Here is a 20,328-nt window from a genome sequence, read left to right on the forward strand (position 1 = left end):
GGTCCTGGGCCCGTAATACATGTTTAGCATGGACGAAGTAACTGATACCAGCTTCCTAACGAAGGTCATTAGGAAGAATATCACATTTACAACCACCAATGGATACTTTCAGGGCCTGATGCGAGCCGTAAAATCACTTAAAGAAAAGTCAAGAGCCAGAAAATACAGCAAATGAAAGAGATAAAACCTTATCACAAGAGAGCGTTGAAGATGCTGGGAAACCTGCCGGGGAAATGAGAGAGCCTGATCTACCTGCACCGTATGGGATGCATGACTGTATCTTACAGGCCATTAAATGGGCAGTTGAGGATGAAGATGCAGACTATGTTGTGATAAACCAGTTTCAGCCTATGCTTGGTCCTGCAATTCGACATCTACAGAGCCAGAAAGTCCTGTGCTTAGGTGCAGTGGGACTGAACTTTTGTCGCCATGGAAAGTTGTGCTGGCTGCAGGTGGCTACGAAAAGATGTGTTTATCTCTTTGATGTTCTTTTCTTGGGGCCTGGGGTTTTCAGAAATGGGCTACAAATGGTGCTTGAAGATAAAAGCATTCTAAATGTGGTCCATGACTGTCACTGGCTGGGGGATGTCTTGTCCCACCACTTTGATACCCAGGTAGGAGATGTATACCTGTTCTTTATGGAAACCAGGGGTTTCCTTCCTAATTGTACGTGTTCGCTTAAGGAATGTTTGACTCGACATCTCAACATGCTGTCTTCACAAGTTTCATTCCTGATTTACAAGCAAACTTTAATGAAGGATAACCCCAATATATGGCTTGATTGTCCAATGTCTACACATTTGCTGAAAGTATTGGCTCTGGAAGTCTTACACCACTTGGCTCTGCGCCTAACAATGTTGGATGCCATGTTAGCTGATTTTACATCATTGGGTGATGGGTATTTAAATACATATAGCCAAGGAGCAGCGGATGATTTGGGCCACACTGAGATCTGCTGGGAGCTTCCACAAGAAATTGTTTCCCAGCAAGTTAGGCAAATACATTGTCAATGGCCAAGGGTTTCTTACCCAGGTGGAAAAGACAAGCCAATGCATGCACCGAGGAAGCCGGCTAACTATACTAAGCCATACAAGTGTGCGGCACAAGCACGTGGCTCATCTAGGAGTGGCACTGCAGCGGCAGACAGGATGGCAGTTTGAAAAAATAGGTGCAAGATGGAATTGTCCTTGTGCCCTCCCACCCACCTTGTGTTGCGTAAATAGGACATGCACACTTTAACAAATCATTTCAGTGACAGGGTCTGCCACACAACCCTTATTGTGCAAAAAAATTAGATTACTTTGCAGCACCGATTATTTTGCAGCACCGGTGTGCACACAGGTGAGGTGAGACTTGTAGTACCCTCTCCCAGCTAACAGTCACACAGCAGCAGACACAGAAAATTTTTAAAGGATTTTAAGAAATTTATTTAAGTCAGTAACCCTTATTGTCCCAAAAAATTAGATTGATTATTTTGCAGCACTGATTATTTTGCAGTACCGGTGTGTACACAGGTGAGGTGAGACTTGAAGTACCCTCTTCCAGCTAATGCTGTGTACACACGGTCCGATTTCCTTTCCGATGTTGACGATATAGTCAACATCGGATCGGCATCGGATCAACATCGGATGCAGATCGCAAGGGTTTTAACACTTGCGATCCCGATCCGATCCCGATGCGCGTTCATGTATCGGAAGCCAGAAAGTCTTGGCTGCCTTGTCTATATAGTGCAGATCTGCACTATATAGTCAAGATAGGATGCAAATCGGATGTGCCTTAAGATCCTATCCATGATCCTATCTGATCAGATCGTGGATAGGATCTTAAGGCAGATCTGACGTGTGTACACACCATAACAGTCACACAGCAGCAGACACAGAAAAATTGAAAAGGATTATTAAGAAGTCAGTAACCCCTTTATTGTAAAATAAAAATGATATTTTGCAATTTGCACCGACATGCCCCCACAGTGCAACAAACTGCTATGCCCCCACAGTGCAACAAACTGCTATGCCCCCACAGTGCAACAATCTGCTATGCCCCCACAGTGCCACAAACTACTATGCCCCAACAGTGCCACAAATTGCTATGCCCCCACAGTGCCACAAACTGCTATGCCCCCAAAGTGCCACCAACTGCTATGCCCCCACAGTGCAACAATCTGCTATGCCCCCAAAGTGCAAAATTCACAGCAGCAGCACTCACCATTGTTGCTGCTGCTGCTGGGGTGGGGAGAGGACAGTCTGGCATCCCCCTGCAGACCTGTCATGTCACCAAGGGGAGGAGAGCACAGCATAGGACACCGCGCGTCTCCTTCTCCCTCACTTCCCTGTGACTGGGCCGTCCACTAATCAAAGCTTGCGGGCCGGCTCCTGATTGGCTGCCGGCCCGCGAGCTCTAATTGGTGGATGGCCTAGTCACAAGGATGCACAGTAAGGGGTAGGAGAGATGCGCAATGCGCGCTCTCCTCCCCTCAGTAGAAATATGGATTCGGGGAACCGGCAGCGGGGGGAACGGGGACGGGCAGCAATGGGAGCAGGAGCCACACCTTACAAGGGGGAGAGCCGCGGGCTGGCCACCCCTGTTATTAAGGCAGGGTGGCAGTTAGGAGCAGGTCCCCAGGGATGGAGGTTAGTGGCAACTCTCCCCCCGTGGAGTTACAGAGTTACTCCACGGCCCTAGCCGCATCACACTCGCCCCTCCCATTGAATGCCGCATTGCCGGGCACCCCCTCGTCCGGAGCAGGTGAGTCCCGGAGTATCCGGCACCCTCCAGTGTGCAGCTGTGCCTGAGTACCCGGCACCCCCCCAGTGTAGTGGCGCTGGAGTACCCGGCACCCCCCCAGTGTAGTGACGGAGTGACACCCCCCGGGGGAGCGCCGGAGCACCCCCCGCCTGGGGCGCTTTGGTGCCTTCCATCAGCCCTGACTATCAGCAGTGTAGAACTACTACACCACGCAGGTTGAACTTGTCATTATCAGCAGTGTAGTAGTAAAAACTACTACACCACGCAGGTTATCACTATCAGCAGTGTAGTAGGTAAAACTACTACACCACGCAGGTTGCACAGCGTGGTGGGAGAGTGAGCACGTGGGCGGGCGCCAGGGAAGACAGCCAAATGTGCACACTGTTCAATCTCCTAGACTGGAGTGAACATGGCACCCGCCCGGCCGTCCTTATGTACATATAGTGATGTTGTAGTGACTCTGTCCAGATCTCGCGAGATCTGACAGCGGGATCTCGTGGGCACCGTAAAGGCGCACTCTGAGTCTGGGCGGGAAAACCCAAACAGGCTCGTGAACGCGTACGGATAGGGGGGTGTTTGGGGGTGTCCGGATTCCCGAAATACGGACGCGCTCATCTCTAATTGAAGTTGAGCCAAAAGTAGTAATGTTCTAATTTCAGACACGTTAACCAACCATAGTCAAATTATAGCATTTTTTGATTGCTCAATAAGATCAGTTTTAAAGGAAACTTAATAATAATAATAATAATAATAATAATTATTATTATTATTATTATTATTATTATTAATAATAAAAAAACTTCTTAAGAGTCTGGTAATGTACAGAATGGCATCAAATGAAAGTCACATGTTTGATTATGTCCGTTTCATTCATCCAATTAGTCTAAACAATCATTTTTGTCCACTGGAGAGCAAAGTTTGTTCTTAAACAATATCAGATTTCAACCAGTAAACTAGTTATCTGGTTGAAAAGATCTTTAAAATCTTTAGATGTGTGGCCAGCTTTAGGGGCATCCAAATACAAGTGCAGCAGATAATTTTATTTTATCAACCCTGTCCTATTAGCTGTTTTATTTTATCAACCCTGTCCTATTAGCTGTTTTTTTTTCTATGTGCCAAAAATACATGGGCTCATTAAAAAGCTGTGGATCTATGTATTTCACTATCATTGTGTTTGTTAATGACATACTGTATATACTATATATGCACTGTTCATTGCATCTTTTTTATATTTAGTATTACCTAAACCTTTTTTACAAATCATTTAAGTGGGCACATAGTGAATAACTTTTCTGTGCCAAGCATGCATTCAGCAATGAATACCCCAATCCATCTAACTCTTTTGACCAGAAGGAGGTCAATTCTGAACACAAATTATCTACAAAAGCTGTGTACACACAGCTGCGATAGGGGCTGATATCGCTGGGAATATGGTCGCTGGCAACCATATTGCCAGTGATGGGAGTGTGCCCCGGCTTATCGCCGGGTGCGTGCTCCCGTTTTCAGCCCCGTTCTAATCGCAGGCCGCAGGAGCTTGCTCCTGCGACCAGCTGATTATCTCTGCGGCACCGCCGGCAGAGGTTCCCTTTCATCAGCGACCATCTCTGGTCGCTGATGAAAAGGAGACACTGAGCAATATACCTCCCCCGTGTGTACGCACCTAAAGAGGTACATTTGCACGAATAACATTAAAAATATTTTTGCACTTGCTTGAATGATATTGTAAACTGGTTTGAGGTTATATATCAATACTATCTATGGTCTTATTATTATTTGTATTTATTTTATAGTCTTAGTCTATCTGTGTGTGTTCTATGGTTTGTTTTCCACAATTAGGGCATCATGGATGGTGTAATGGTTAGCATTACTGCCTCACAGTGCTGAGGTCAAGGGTTTAATACCCATCATGGCCCAAACTGTGCAGAGTTTGTATATTCACCCCGTGTTTGCGTGGGTTTCCTCCGGGTACTCCGGTTTCCTCCTACAATCCAAAAACATACTGGTAGGTCAATTGGCTTCCAACAAAATTAACCCTAGAATGTCTGTGTGTGCGCGTACATGTGGTAGGGAATAAAGATTGTAAGCTCCACTGGGGCAGGGACTGATGTGAATGTTCAACTATACTCTGTAAAGCTCTGCGAAATATGTATGCGCTATATAAGAAACTGTTAATAAATAATAAATGAATTAGAAATTTGTGGTTCTGGTCTGAACTTGATTCCCTGCACGTATAACAATAAGTGTGACAATCACCATGGGATATAACTTGTTCTGTACTAATCATCCACTTAAGTTTAAAATACCCATATCTCTCCAAAAACAGTATATACGGAGACACACATATTAAGGCGTTAAGACTCCAGCAATACAAAAGCAAAAGGTCATGGAGTATGTCTTAGTAAAGGGCAAGGCGGATGTGCTATTTGCCAGATGTTTAAGAAGCATTTCAAGACACTGAACAAACAAACTCATGTGCTTTATATTTTCTCATCTTTAGAGGCCTTTTCCTCACTCCACAATAGAAGCAACAAACATAAACAAAAGTAAACATGATTTTAATTAAGATTCATTAAGATTCTCAAATAGTTAATGAAGAATGGTTGACAAATAGGGAAGTGGTTATGCAAAGTGGCTCATCAGTCCTAGATAGTTATATGGATAACCCAGTTTATATAAATTTCTCAAATTCTCAAACACAGTCATGTCCAAACTGTGGCCCACCAGCTGTTGTTAAACTACAAATCCCATCATGCCTTGCCACAGTTTTGCTACCAGGGAATGCTAAAACTATGGCAAGGCATGCTGGGATGTGTAGTTTCACAACAGCTGGAGGGCCACAGTTTGGACATGCCTGGTATAACATATTAAGTAAAAACTATTTTTGGCCCCTATTCTAAGTAGCAGGGACACTCCACCCAGTATTTTGATGATGGTACAGATAGAGCCATCCTTATCAAGCCCTTTAATAGGATTAAGTGAGTAATATGATTACTCTGCTAATCCCCTTCTTTATTGTTCTATGTATTGTATTGCAGCTGAGAGAAATAGGCCTTGGCTCACCATTGGTCACCATGGCTATCCAGAGGAGGCTGGTGGGGGAGCGCTCCATCTGTAGGTCTTTACTACAGTACCTGAACCTTGCCGCAGCCATTCACTCCTGGGGTCTGCACATGCACAGACCCACCACCAACAGGGACGAATTTGGCCCCATCCGATAGTACCCCTTTTGTTCACTTCATATAAACCCTATGACTCCACGCAGTGTGAGCTAAGCTGATAGTTAAAAAATGGATAATAATTAGATTAGAGGAGGAGCAGAAGCCAAATACTATCATTGCATGAAGATGACACTAATCCTTCAATATAAAAAACAATATACAGTGCCACAAAACACCTTTAACAAAGGGAAAATTTGGTGCAGAAAATCATGAAATTCCTGACATGGCATTCACTACACGCAATGGCAAGGAAATACTCAGGCCTTGGCCTTTATTGGTGATGGTTCAGCAACTGTCAGTGATGCATTATCTTCTGCCTCTCATGATGCAAGACCTAAGACCTTTTCACTCAGAGTCTAGAAAACAATTGTAAAAAAATAACACCCCCCCCCCCACTAAGGCAATAGAAATGTCACAAATTCCTGAGGAGAGTCCTAGAGGGTGTCCTAGACTGCTACGTGTGAGCCTGGCCTTAGTGATTCTGTGTTTGCAGAACAGCAGGCATCCACAATTTCTGCTCCCTCTGTAAATGTAGGGATGAGAATATCACGGTCACTCGTTGCCGCTGCTGAAAGCGGCAGGTTTGCTACTCACCCTCTCAGCAGCGGCTCTCCTTGTGCTGGATGGGGTCTGACATTATGCTGCAGGTTGGTGGTCTCAGCAGGGGTCCAGTTGCAGTTGCCTGCAGGAGTTGTGTGGTTTGGTTTCTGGTCGGTGCTGCTACCTTGGATATGGGCGTAAGTGTCTGCACTGTTTTCCTGTGCAGCTAGGGCTGGATCTTCATCTCAGAAGGAGGATATGGACATTTGGTCAACCCTATTATGGGTGACATGCATTGGTTGACCACTGAAGGTTGACAGGCCTTAGGTCGACACCTGAAATAGGTTGACATGGCTAAGGTCGGTAGGGTTGAAAGGTCGACACAAGCATTGGATCGACAATGGCAAGGTCGACAGTTAAAAGGTCAACATGAGTTTTTCAAGTTTTATTTTAGCCGACATGTGACCACAGGTAATATTTCATGCCCTACCATAAGGTGTGGAGGGAGAATAGAATAGTGTGCATACAAGGGATGCGGTACAATTTAAAAATGTCTACAGTATGTCAACATTTGGGACAAAAAAAAGTGAAAAACTCATGTCGACGTCCCCCGAAGGACTCAGATGGAAATAAAGTCAGTTTAGACTTATTTTTTTCCGAAGGGGAGAGAAATCATTCGATGCTTTCTTTCCCCTTCAGCTGCATGTGAGGGGATGTATACGTGTACATCCTCTCACATGATCCCGAGGCGATTCGGGGGCAGGAGGGGAGCGGTGCTCTGCCGGGCACGGGTGGTGTTAAACTGCTCACTAAGCAGCGACCGGCTGCTGCTTAGCGAGTGGTACTGAATCAGGCCCTTAGTCCAGCAATGTGGAGAATTATTTTCATATTGTGCAAGGTGATGAAACCATTCGTAGTTCCTGTGAATTTCAGGGGATGCTTGCTTGAGTCTGATTCCCCTAATTTGGAAAATTAGCAAAAGGAATTGAAGTAGATGAATCAAAGTGATTCCTCTAAGTGTCAGACGGGTAGATCAAGTCCTTTATTTACTTTTTTAGGATCCAAGGATTGCCAATACTATATCTTGAAATCTGATCAATTCATCTTGGTGACCGTGCTTAAACTTAGGTATACTGTAAGTCATATGTTGTGTCTTTCTTCCCAAATGAACCAGAAGAAATGCAAAGAGCTCCTTTTGAGCATGTTGGCAGCTTAAGTGACACATGGCCAGTGGCGTAGCTACTTATTATGCGCCCCCCCCCCCCCGCCGCTAAAAAAAAATTCGCCCCCACTTCCCCTCCCCTCGGCAGCCCCCCCCCATGCCCATACCTGCCCACCCGCTGCTGTCTGCGGTACCTGTCTGCCGTGCCGTCACGGTCCCGTAGCACTGGCTCCTGCTGCTAATAATGAAACGTGACTCTTAGAAAATTGCTGCACCCATACTGCAGACAGAAAACTGTCTGCAGTATGGGGACAGCCATTTTCTAAGTGTCTGTTTTCATTATAGAAGCAGGAGCCAGCGCTAGGAGAGACGGGACTGTGACGGCAGTAACGGCACGGCAGGCAGGTACCGCAGTGGGTAACTATAGCCCCGCAGACCCCCGGCGCCCAAACTTGCTCTGCGCCTCCCCGCCACCGCGGGGGCTGCGGAGCTATAGTTACGTCACTGCACATGGCACTATCACGTCTCCTCCTTCAATTTCTCCAGCAACTACTACTGACAGGAAAAAACTCGGTTTTTCTAAAAGACCCAGGGGTGATGCAGTTATGTCAGCACAGCATTTCAAGGATGGTTGGGTGTAACAGTATTGCCTAAAATTTGAGACACCTCTGCAGAAATTCCATCTGATACGGTCACCATCCAAACAATGGTGGAGGAATATTTTCATGACACTTTACAAATAGGTTTGTCACATAATCAATTTAATTACTGGAAGGAAATAAAAAAGGCAATTTGAAGGTCCTTGTACAAATTGATCATTACATAAGATGCCCACCCTCAAGTGAGAGATTTCAGCATAGCTGCAGAGGCTGACCTGCCTGAGACAATGGAATCAGTTGTCACCGGGCTCTAAGCCTGAAGGGGGCACCTCCTCCAATGACTCCTGTTCCATATTCCTCTAGCTGCTTGGACCAATGTCTTTAGCATTACTGCTGACTGCAACAGCACTTGAAGGTTCAGGGCTGGTGAAATCAGTGTCCTGTAAGAGGATGTAGTGTGGGAAGGTGTAGGATGGGATTGCTGTTTGTGCACTGACAAATAAAGATTCAGCAGTAGTGGCATAGTGATGAAGGGCAGAGAGCTGCGGTACAGATTATCCCTTGCCATGCCTGGCTGATTCAACAGCTCATCTTTTGCTGTGGCTTGGAGATGGGCTCAGGCAAAGATATGGTATAATATTAATATGGGCCCTATCATGTAGCATAATATGAATATGGGCCCTACAGTGTTGTATAATATGGATATGGGCCCTACCCTGTGGTATAACATGAATATAGGATCTACCGTGTGGCATAATATGAATATGGGTTCTACTGTATTGTATAATATGAATATGGGACCTAGTGTGTGGTAAAATATGAATATGGGACATACTGTACTGTATTGTTTAATATGAATATGGACCCTGCCGTGTTGCATAATATGAATATGGGATCTACTGTGTTGTATATGAATATGGGACCTATCTTGTGTCATAATATGAATATTGGACCTACCGTGTGGTATAATATGAATATGTGACCTACCATATTGTATTCTAAGAGTTTTTTTAAAACACCATGCGCTGCTAAGTGGATTAATAAATCAAAAGAAATACTACTTTATAGAATGAGCACTGGACGCACCTTAATTGTATAAACTTTTTATATAAAAAATAATTGATACATGGTTAATCTTTCAACAACATAATTTGCACATAAATGAATACACAAAAAAATATGAAAAATAAAATATAGTGTGGATATATATATATATATTTGCAATAAAAAAATCATGTTTGCAGTGAGGTCTCCGTATGTATGGGTTAATGGGATGGGGTTAATTGGGATTAGTTGTAGTCATTCATTAAGAATAGCAGCAAGTTGTTACATTCAAGCAGATTTAAAAAACACTGTGGTTAGTACACAGAGCCAGTTAGCTTGTATAACTAACACGCATGAAGCAGTTGTTAGGCACTGTAGCACAGATAACGGCACAAGTTTGTTAGTTTTGTATTTCACACTCCTTGGTATATGGTACTTTGTATAGGAGGGAGGAGAGCACGTCCGATTTGTGGTTCAACCCTATGAGAGGCCAGTAGATGTGAAGCCTTGTATATAGTTTAGGCTACTGGATAATTAGCCCAAGAAAGTGAAGGACGGTGGGAGATACTGCTCGATCGCTGGTTGGAGTTCTGTGGCTGCTGCCTTGTAGAAGTGGCTCGTGTGACGAGGAATGCGGCAGACCAGCTGAGAGACTGGGACGTGGAGACACAGCTACTGCGGGCGTGATGCGGAAGTGACGTTGACGCGTTTCGTCTCTATGGTAATCTGGATACGTTTTCAAGATGGATATTGTATAATATGAATATGGGACCTACCGTGTGGTACAGTATAATATGAATATGGATCCCACCATGTGGCATAACTACTTGAATTTGGGCTCTATAGTGTGGTATAACATGAATATGGGCTCTGGCATAAAATTAATATAAAAAGTAACATGTGGCATTACAGTGTGGCATATGTTTTGTTTGTGGTGTAGCGTAACATTAATTTGGCTCCTATGGTGTGGCATAATATGAATATGGGGCCTAACGTGTGGCATAATATCTGGTATATATTGAATTGGGGTCAGGTATAGACATATGGCAGAGTCTGATGTATAGCAATGTTTTAGTAGTGGTAGTAGTAGTAGTTCGTTTATTTATAAGGCGCCACAAAAGTGTCCGCAGCGCCGTACATAGCAATCAAAAAACAAATGACAAGGTAACGTATAGGGTGTTTTACCTCTGTTTCTCAATTGATTGAATCATATGTACAGATAAGAAAAACATACTAATAGCACTGCAATGGGTGTGTTTGTAAAGTCAAATTTAGTGGAATTCCAACATGATTATTTTCTATATTATATCTTGAACAGCTGATCGTCAAATACTGTGTGGTTATACTTTCAAGTCCAACATCAAATGCAAAAATAATGAATAGTATAGGGCTATGGATGTGAATGTGCCAGGTAGGAAGTGCTAGGGGTGTGCATGTGCCAGGTGGGAGGTGCTAGTGGTGTGTATAGGGAGGTGAGTTCTACCACCCTAGCACCACTGCATCATGTGTTTAACCTGGAGAAGGTGATCAGCAGATACAGGAGTGAAATAACTTATGCTTGTAATTTAGTATTCAGTATTTCCAATAGAATTGGGCAGGAATTCTAAATTTAGTTTTAGAGAAAGATAAAGTAATAAGGGATGAGCCAATAGGTGGACAGTCAGTAGGTTGACCATGATTGATCAACAGTCATAAGGTGGACATGTTAAACAGGTCAACATGCATTAAGTCGACATGGTCAAAAAGGCGATACAAGCAATAGGTCAACATGGAAAAGGTTGGTTTCTAATGTTTTGTTTTTTTAAAATACAGATGGAGCGAGTCTCGTTCAGGCAGGGCTGGCGGTGGATTCGCCATCCCCCAGCCCCTGCCAGCCGCCGGAAGGGGATGCGCGCGCACAAGACACACGCGCATCATCTTCAACCGGAGCTCCCCCCGGGTCCCTGCCGTGGAGACGGGCAGGGTTTGCGTCCCAGCCCGCCAGGTAACTGGGATGCGCGTGCGTGTGGGATGCTCCCACGTCCCAGTCAGATGGAGTGCCGGCTCGCCAGCGGAGGCGTTCTGGTGCGCCATGGAGCTGAGTGAGAGGCGCTCCATCTGTAGGCAGATTTTCATAAATAACTATCCACATGGATAGAGAGAGAGAATATAATAGTGTACCGAGCGTACCGAGCCTCCGTTCCCAAAGCATGGTGAATGAAGTGAGTCATGAGAGGGGATGCGGTACACTTAGACGATGTCCATGTCAACTTATGTCGACGTAGACACAAAAAAATGAAAACCACATGGTGACATTTTCCATGTCAATCTTTTCCATGTTAACATATTGCTTGTGTCTACCTTTTGACCACGCCGACCTAATGCATGTCGAACGTTTCCCTGTCAATAAATAGTGGTCGACCTATTGACTGTGGACCCTATGACCCATACCCAGTAATAATGCAATCACTGCAGTGAAGCAAAAGTAAAATCATTGGAAAGATTAATTAGAACAAAACTTCATAGCACGTTTAATTGTGGAAAAAAATACTTAAGAGGAACCATAGAGTAAAAGACGTATACTGGCTAATGAAAGAAGACCTCCTAGGATGATGGTCATTATAGCTCGTTCATCTCCCAATCAAATAATCACCTTTGAGATTTTGAAATGCTTTAATTAATGTCAATATCATGCTGGTACATGGTTATAGTGATTTAGATTACCTCTTTCATCCAGCTTGTCAGAGAGATACACGATTTAGCTAAAACCGTTTTCAGAAGCACCAATGACCTTGGCATTTAGCCATCTATAGACATTGTAGAAAGCAACAGGGTTGCATAATGCTTCTGTATACTTTGTCCTAAAAGGCACAAAATACTGTACTCCAGCACACTTCTTTGCCTCTATATAGTAATACAAAATGATATATTGACATCATAATTATACAAGGTATTATATATATATATATATATATATAATCATCAGAATTTTAATATGTTTGTGTAAAATAATGAATAGCTTTGTGTGACCTGCTAAATTTCTGGGTCCATTAAAGGAAAAAATTATTTTTTCAACATAAAACCTTTATTTCAAATTTTCATAGTAATAACAGGGGGTAGACAAAAAATGGGATAACAAAGGGGAAGGGGAATGGGGATTGAGGGAGCAGGGCATATAAAGGTATTGATGATTTAGAGTAATAACAAAGAAAAGGACAAAGGAGGTAAGATAAGCAAGGTACATCGAATATAAAAACATTTAAAAGAGGTAAAATATGCAAAACAGTATTTTTACAGGGCTAGAGGGACTGGAAACATCCATCAAACTTAGGGCAATACGATATGCGATATACGATATATCTCCAGAACAAAAAAGCACTCCTTTTCCATCCGATTCCGATAAATCATTGTTACAGTACAAGCGACCTAGGGGTTCCTATCCAACAATCAGGGGACTACGCATCGGATCAGATGGAAAACACATACAATTTGACACTTTACAAACAATATATCGGACCAAGAGGTCATAATCGAATGAAATTATGCAAAATTGTTGTAGTGTACAGGGCCCTTTAATTGGATACTCCTGGTGCTCACCCAATCACATACCTATTATTTAGCAACAGAGCAGCAGGTCACCATGTGCTCTATGATAGGAAGATCACATTCTGGGAAATTTATTGGCCCTTGTCCAGGGAGCCTCATTAGTACAATAATCTTGGAAGTAGCCCTACTCGTTTTGTCCCTCATATTTTGGAAACTAGGATTGGCCCTTGAGCCTGGTGCTGGTTTTAAAAAATCTGGGTTTGCCCCATAATTTTTTTTAAACCAGTACCGGCTCTTTGAGCCCGGGGCTAGTTATGCTCAGGAGGGGAGACCCCACTCTGTTTTTCCCCGTTTTTTTTACACAAAAACCCACATTACCATGTCTCCAAAATCGCACATGTCCACAAATTCGCACATTTCCATGACTAAAAATCACACATTTTCCTGACTAAAAATCATGCCATATTGCATTTTTTTGCTGCAAATTAGCATTTCATTAAACAGTCAAATTCTTCCAAGAAAGATGCATTTTGGAAAAAATGCAAAAAGGTGCGATTTTGGACCTTACTAAAATCGCATTCTATTAATGCATTCTATTAATTGCAAATGGAATTGAGGGTAAAATGTGCCTTTTTGCAGATGACAACAGGGTAGACACACCAGGAGGGGTAAAACAAATGATTGAGGATCTAGGCAGATTAGAGAAATGGTCAAGAGAATGGCAACTACAGTTTAATGCCAAAAAATTCAAAATCATGCACTTGGGTCTCAGAAATCCAAAGACTCAATATAGTATAAATGGCACTATAATGGAAACTACTGAGGAAGAGAGGGATCTAGGTGTCACTATTTCAGGGGACTTAAAAGCAGGTAGGCAATGTAACAAAGCAATGAAGAAGGCAAGTCAGATGCTTGGTTGCATAGGGAGAGGTATCAGCAGTAGAAAGAAAGAAGTAATAATGCCACTGTATAGGTCATTGGTATGACCTCACCTAGAGTATTGTGTTCAGTTCTGGAGGCCATATCTCCAGAAGGATATAAATACATTAGAGACTGTACAAAGAAGAGCAACTAAAATGGTGCATGGCCTACATCACAAAACGTACCAGGAAAGACTAAAAGATCTTAATATGTATACTTTAGAGCAGAGAAGGGAAAGGGGGGACATGATAGAAACTTTCAAATATATCAAGGGCTTTAACAAGGTACAGGTGGGAGACATTCTTCACAGGAAGAGGAGCAACAGAACACTAGGACATGCACTGAAACTAGAGGGAGGATGATTCAGGGGAAATGTGAGGAATAATTTTTTCACAGAAAGAGTAGTAGATAAGTGGAATAGCCTCCCAACAGAGGTGGTAGACGCAAATACAGTAGTACAATTTAAACATGCTTGGGATAAGCATATTGATATCCTTACAAAAAAATAAGGATCAAATATGGTTTGAGGTAACATTTTTAAAAAAAGGGGCAGACTAGATGGGCCAAGTGGTTCTTATCTGCCGTCAAATTCTATGTTTCTATGTTTCTATTAAATCTCGCCCTCTGTGTAAATTGGACACTTAGAAAATAGAGTAATTCCAACCTCACAAGTGACCACTAAAGTGGCCAGAGGAAGAGCTGTGCAGCAGGAGGCGCTTTCACTCTTCCTGTCCCTGCTGTCAATCTCCCTATCTCTATGTCCCTGCTGTCACTGTCTCTCTCCCTGTGCTCTGTGTCTCACTGTGCCCTCCATAGTGCCCTGCATTTCACTGCACTCTCCTATGCCATCCATTGCACTCTGCGCCTCTCTACGTCATCCCTAGCTACCTGTGTCTCACTATGCCCTCCAAGAAAATACACTGAAGCCGTCCCTGGCGCTGATGATAATCTCTTATGTTCTTAAGGATGTTATACCCAGAAATAAAAGAAAGTAAAAGAAACAATAGTGTAATATTGTTTTATGTGTGATAGTTCTATTAAATGTTTTTGAGAGGTCCTGTCAAAAGCATTTAATAGAATTATCAGGAGATGCAAACTCACCATGACATCATCTTTCCGACCACCACCAGCAGATTAACTGGAAGACGAGGGATGGGTCAAATCAATAATTACCCCCTGAGCTCTGCCTGCCCACCACATCATTGATATGCGGGGGCATGACACTCTAAGCCTCCTCCTACTCTACCCGGGGCCATAGGTGCCGATTTATGTTTTTGCTGGTGGGTGCTCAAGCCAAAAATATAGGGGAGTGGCTTCACGGGGAAGGGGCATGGCCACAAAATAATACCAATTTATTATTAACACCGGGTCCTTCAATATTCAATATTAATTTTGAAGCTTAGTGCGAACTTCCCTATGACCTAATTTTATGAAATTCTTTGTAGATGCATTCAGGTAACTAACATTTGGCCACTTAGAAATCTCTGGTGCTAAAAAAATACCTTCCAACCCCTCCAGGCTGGGAATTGGGAAAACAGCACATACATGAGGAGGCATGAACACAAGTCACAGGGCTGTGTCCAGCGCTACTGACATTCTGTGCCACCCAAACCCGTTGCCCTCTCCTAAAAGCAGGCTTTAATGCTACACAAACCATGGCAAGTGTGCACAGCCCCTGCTCACTGCTGATCTGCTATACAAAGTTGTTCTCATCAAGACCAGTGGCGTAACTAAGCATAGGCAGCCCCAGCGGTCGCGGGGGGGAGCCGGCACCACTGGGGCGCAGCAGGGTCACGGCTCTCTTCAGAGCCGAAGGCTGTCCGACTCCTGTGCAAGCTGCTGGGAGGAAGCTGAGGATGTAGTGCTGAGCTGCCTGTAGGTGGCGCTGCAGCGCAGAGCTCCTCTGCACTCAGGAAGCTCTTCTCTCTACACTACATGGCATGGGGCTGCCTGAGACACGGAGTCTCAGATGCCTGAGACACCTGGCATGGACAACTGACAGGCTGACTCTCCAGGTCTGTGTCCCTTGTTGTGGGTGCCAGCCGCAGGGGCATGGGAAGGGGGTGAAGAGTGTGGGCACCATTAATGTATACTGGTGGCCCAGTGAGCACTATGATGTACTGGTAGCTGCAGTAGGAAGGGGGAGGGCTGGGTATGTGGAAACTGGGTGCCCTCCATTGCATGTGGGGGTTATTTGTTTTAGTATTGGGGTTTGTAAGTATGCTGTGTGTATGTATTCTATGTATGTGTGTATGTATGTATGTATTTATGTATAATGTATGTATACTTTGTAAATGCTATATGTGTATGTGTGTATGTCGTTTCTGTATGCTATGTGTGTCTATAGCTTGTGTATGTTTATAAATATGCTTTGTGTGTGTATGTATGGTATCTGTGCCTGTATGCCATGTGTGTATGTCCTTTGTGTCTATGGTATGTGTGCGTGTATGTCCTGTGTGCTTGTATGTCCTGTGTGTGTGTGTGTGTATGGTATGTGCGCGTGTATGTCCTGTGTGTCTGTATGGTATGTGTGCATGTATGTCCTGTGTGTCTGTACGGTATGTGCGCGTGTATGTCCTGTGTGTCTGTATGATATGTGTGCGTGTATGTCCTGTGTGTCTGTATGGTATGTGTGCGTGTATGTCCTGTGTGTCTGTATGGTATGTTTGCGTGTATGGTATGTGTGCGTGTATGTCCTGTGTGTCTGTACGGTGTGTATGCGATTACTGTATGTGTGCATGCATGTCCTGTGTGTATGTATGTATGTATGTATGTTATGTGCATGTAAGTCCTGTTTGTTTGTCTGTATGGTATGTGTGCGTGTATGTCCTGTGTGTCTGTACGGTATGTGTGTGATTACTGAATGTGTGCATGCATGTCCTGTGTGTATGTATGTATGTATGTATGGAATGTGCATGTAAGTTCTGTTTGTCTGTATGGTATGTGTGCGTGTATATCCTGTATGTATTAGAAACATTTCTGGGTAACGCAGGATCTCTCGACAATTAAATATGTGTATACACACACAAATATATAATATATAAATACAGACCTCAGGGCCCCCCTGTTTTAAGTTTTAAGGGCCCTCCAGGACCTTAATTCAGCTCTGAAGGGGGTATCTTCTTTGTGAATTGGCATTCACCCTAAAGGTCCATACACACTGGGCATGGATAGCGATGTCTAAGGGTCATTATGGTGTGTGGTATAATATGTAATAGACATTACAGTGTGTGCCACACACCCTTTTTGGAATGGGCACGCTATAGGTTCTTCATAAATTCTTTGTGGTTTTTTGGGGGGGGGGGGGGGAGTATTTTTATTGAGAGCCGAATTGCTGAGAAACTGCCCTGTTTCTTTTATCAAAAAATGTAAGGAAGGAGGGGGGGGGGGGGGGCGCCAGAATTTTTTTCGCAGGGGGGGGAGCAAAATTTCTAGTTACGCCACTGATCAAGACAGTTGAAAAAATAAAATAAACAGCATTAAAATAGACGGGCCCTTAAAATGCATTTGTCCCCCACACTTGCAGCCATTGCCCATCCAGTCAGCTCGTGGCTGGCCACACAGCCAGCCCACACATATTAATGCTCTGGCCGGCTCGCGATGTGACGCGCTGGCATCACACTGTGCTACCCCCTCCCTCTCCCCCGTCCTGCGCTGTATTGACTCAGGAGGAGTACAGCGCAGGGCGGGGGAGACGGAGGAGGGGAGCACGGTGTGACCCTAGCGTGTCACATCGCGAGCCAGCCAGAGCATCAATATGGGTGGGCTGGCTGTGCGGCCAGCCACCAGCTGACTCGACGGGGCGGTGGGCCTGGTGGGTGCTTAAGATTTTCCGTGGGTGCTCAGGCCCCGGAGCACCCACGGAATTGGCGCCTATGCCCGGGGCCACGCAGCATGCAAGGTGGGTGAGCTGGCAGAGGCAGGCAGTTACTTCTTTCATTGCCAGCATGTGGCCGATGAGAGTACAGATGATAAGAGACAGCCAGTGTGACTGCCAGTCTGAGAGACTGACACAATGTTGTGGACAGGCGGCAAAGTAGTGGAAGCCTGGCTGCAGTGCTGAATTCAGCTTGAGCCTGCACTTAATCAGGCTGCCGCTGCTTGTGTGGTTTCTGATTGTTGCCGGGCATGGTGAGCTTACCGAGTAGGAATCGTATCTGCCGCCAATTACAACTGCCAGTGCTCAGTTCCGTCCCTTTCTGGCCCAATTTAACTCCTGATATGATGGTATGTTTGGTACTGAAGGAACAAGCATATATTGTACAGTATTTAGTAGCAGTAAAATATTATTCACATAAGAAGCTGCTGACTGACTGCTCTTCATCAGCCTAACTAGGGAGCCATCTTGTTATTTTATATGCTGCTGTTATGCAATGATGAAGTTGTGCTGTTTCTCAGCAGCACAATGACACCTGGAAGTAAGGACTCCGTTGGCACAGAACTTGTTTAATCCATTAGACATTTCATCAGAAGATTTCATATTGGAACCTAACAGTAGGAGCTGTATGATTCCTGCCAACACTAAGCCTTTTTGTCTGAATGATTAGTGATATCCTAGTTACCGATCCTTTTTACTGTGGAAAGTTGTAGTTGGACACAGTTTTTACCCTTAATATAATGTATTATAAATTCTACAAACTTACTCACATATGGGCCAGATGTATCAAGCTTCACAAAGTGATAAAATGGAGAGTGATAAACAACCAGCCAATCAGCTCCTACCTGACATTTTTCAAACACAGACTGTAACATATCAGGTAGGAGATGATTGGCTGGCTGTTTATCACTCTCCATTTTATCACTTTGTGAAGCTTGATACATCTGGCCCTAAATGAATGTGCTTCTATGCAACAATTTACTGGACTTTATGTGTAAGTTTTGCACCCATTTTCAGGATTTCTTTCTTTAGTTTACACCTTCATATTTGAAGAATAATTGGTTAACCCTTAATTTGGGGGCGTGGCTTAGCAGAAAAGGAGCGTGACCTGTACTCGTGGCACTGCTGCGAGGCCACGCCCCATTTCCAACGCTGTGGGGGCATGCCCAGCAGCTGTGCTTGCGCACAGTGTCTATTCACTTTTGGAGTGTTCAACTGTCTACGTATTTCCTGTTTGAGCACGTTAGGTGTTATACTGTATGTTATTGTATTATACTATATATATATATATATATATATATATATATATATATATATGTTTTTTGTATTTTTGCTCTACACTGTACTCCTATAAAAACAGATGAAAGATTAGAACTGAAAGAAAATTTACAGCATGCATGTAAAATTTCAATTTTACAGCCTTTAACACTACCAAAGAAACGTAAAACCAATCTTTAATCTCCACCCACGCTTCTAACAATTAACAGAAGATGGAAGGCTTAAGGAGATTCTGTGAAGCTTCTATAACCTCTTTCAATTATTATAACTACTGCAAGAAGTAAAGGTAAAAGAGTGTGGGGTGAAATACCCAAATATGGGTCATATTTAACTAAGGTATTTGCCATTTCCCTCTGCAGGGGTGGTTTGTGATGGAAAACCAGCCTGCAAAATTTATTGAAGCAGTCATAATTGTGGCGGGCTGGCTGGATCCCTCCTCATTGAGCCTGATTCTGAGTTGGACACAGTTGCTACCCTTCTAGTATTTTTTTGCTGCAGTTGAATCTGATACTTAAAGCTAATTTCTAAACAATGCCTTCCCCGTTGTACATCTGCACACTTTCAGTGTGTACAGATGCTGCACCATGCCTTTTGCATCCGTAGACACCAACAAAAGTCGCACCAACTTTTAGCCACCCTATGCTAGGTGCAGATCAACCATTTTCGTATGTCCTCCAATTCACCATTAATACACAACTATGTTCCGCAACACTCCCTTACTACTGTATGTTACATCTGCCTCTGATTAACCAATTTAACCAACCCCCTGTGACTGGCCGACACATTCCTAATACAGTGCACGGTACTTATGTATTATCTGGGCTCCCATGTTAAATGCACCCCATTTTTTCATACCCCTACTATCCAACTACGCATGGAGTTGATTTTATATAGTGTGGCGAGCTCAGCGAGCCACCGTGCCCGAAGCGTGGCGAGCGGACGCGGTCTCATAAGAAACACGGGAGTCCAGATATTACATAAGTACCAAAAAACACATTGGCCCCATAGGAAAAAAATAAAATACACTGTCCCCCACAGGAGAAAAATAAAACACTTTGGCCCTCACAGAAACTAAATAACACATTGGCCTCCACAGAAAATAAAACACATTGGCCCCCCAAAGAAAAAAAAATGCATAATTGCCTCAGTCCCTTACAGAAGACTGTCCTTTGTAGTACTGTCTGGCTTGCTTGGCTCAATTCCCCAGGAGCAATGTGTAGTTAGCTATTATGTTTCGGGCAATTCAATCATCTTTTTCTTTAAAGGCATTCAACTCTGTCTATATTTCTTGTTTGAGCACTTTAGGTGTTATACTGTATGTTATTGTATCATCTATATATATATATATATGTCTAGTGTCCGTTTGTCTCTGAAACACTGCCATCTGTTGGCAGCGAGTGAAACTACATCTCTTTCTCT

The 20,328-nt window shown here is 43.7% G+C and overlaps 1 protein-coding gene across 1 annotated transcript in view; it reads left to right on the plus strand.

Moving 5' to 3' along the window:
* The first annotated feature begins 233 nt into the window (after window positions 1-233).
* LOC146005802 (piRNA biogenesis protein EXD1-like) overlaps window positions 234-20,328 on the plus strand; it is a 33,267-nt gene continuing 13,172 nt past the window's right edge. Inside the window, exon 1 of the mRNA XM_083145228.1 lies at window positions 234-994. Coding sequence (XP_083001354.1) covers window positions 234-994 — 761 coding nt within the window. The remainder of the gene's footprint in view (window positions 995-20,328) is intronic.

Source organism: Crinia signifera, chromosome 5, assembly GCF_055691185.1.
Source record: "Crinia signifera chromosome 5, ASM5569118v1, whole genome shotgun sequence".
Lineage (NCBI taxonomy): Eukaryota > Metazoa > Chordata > Amphibia > Anura > Myobatrachidae > Crinia > Crinia signifera.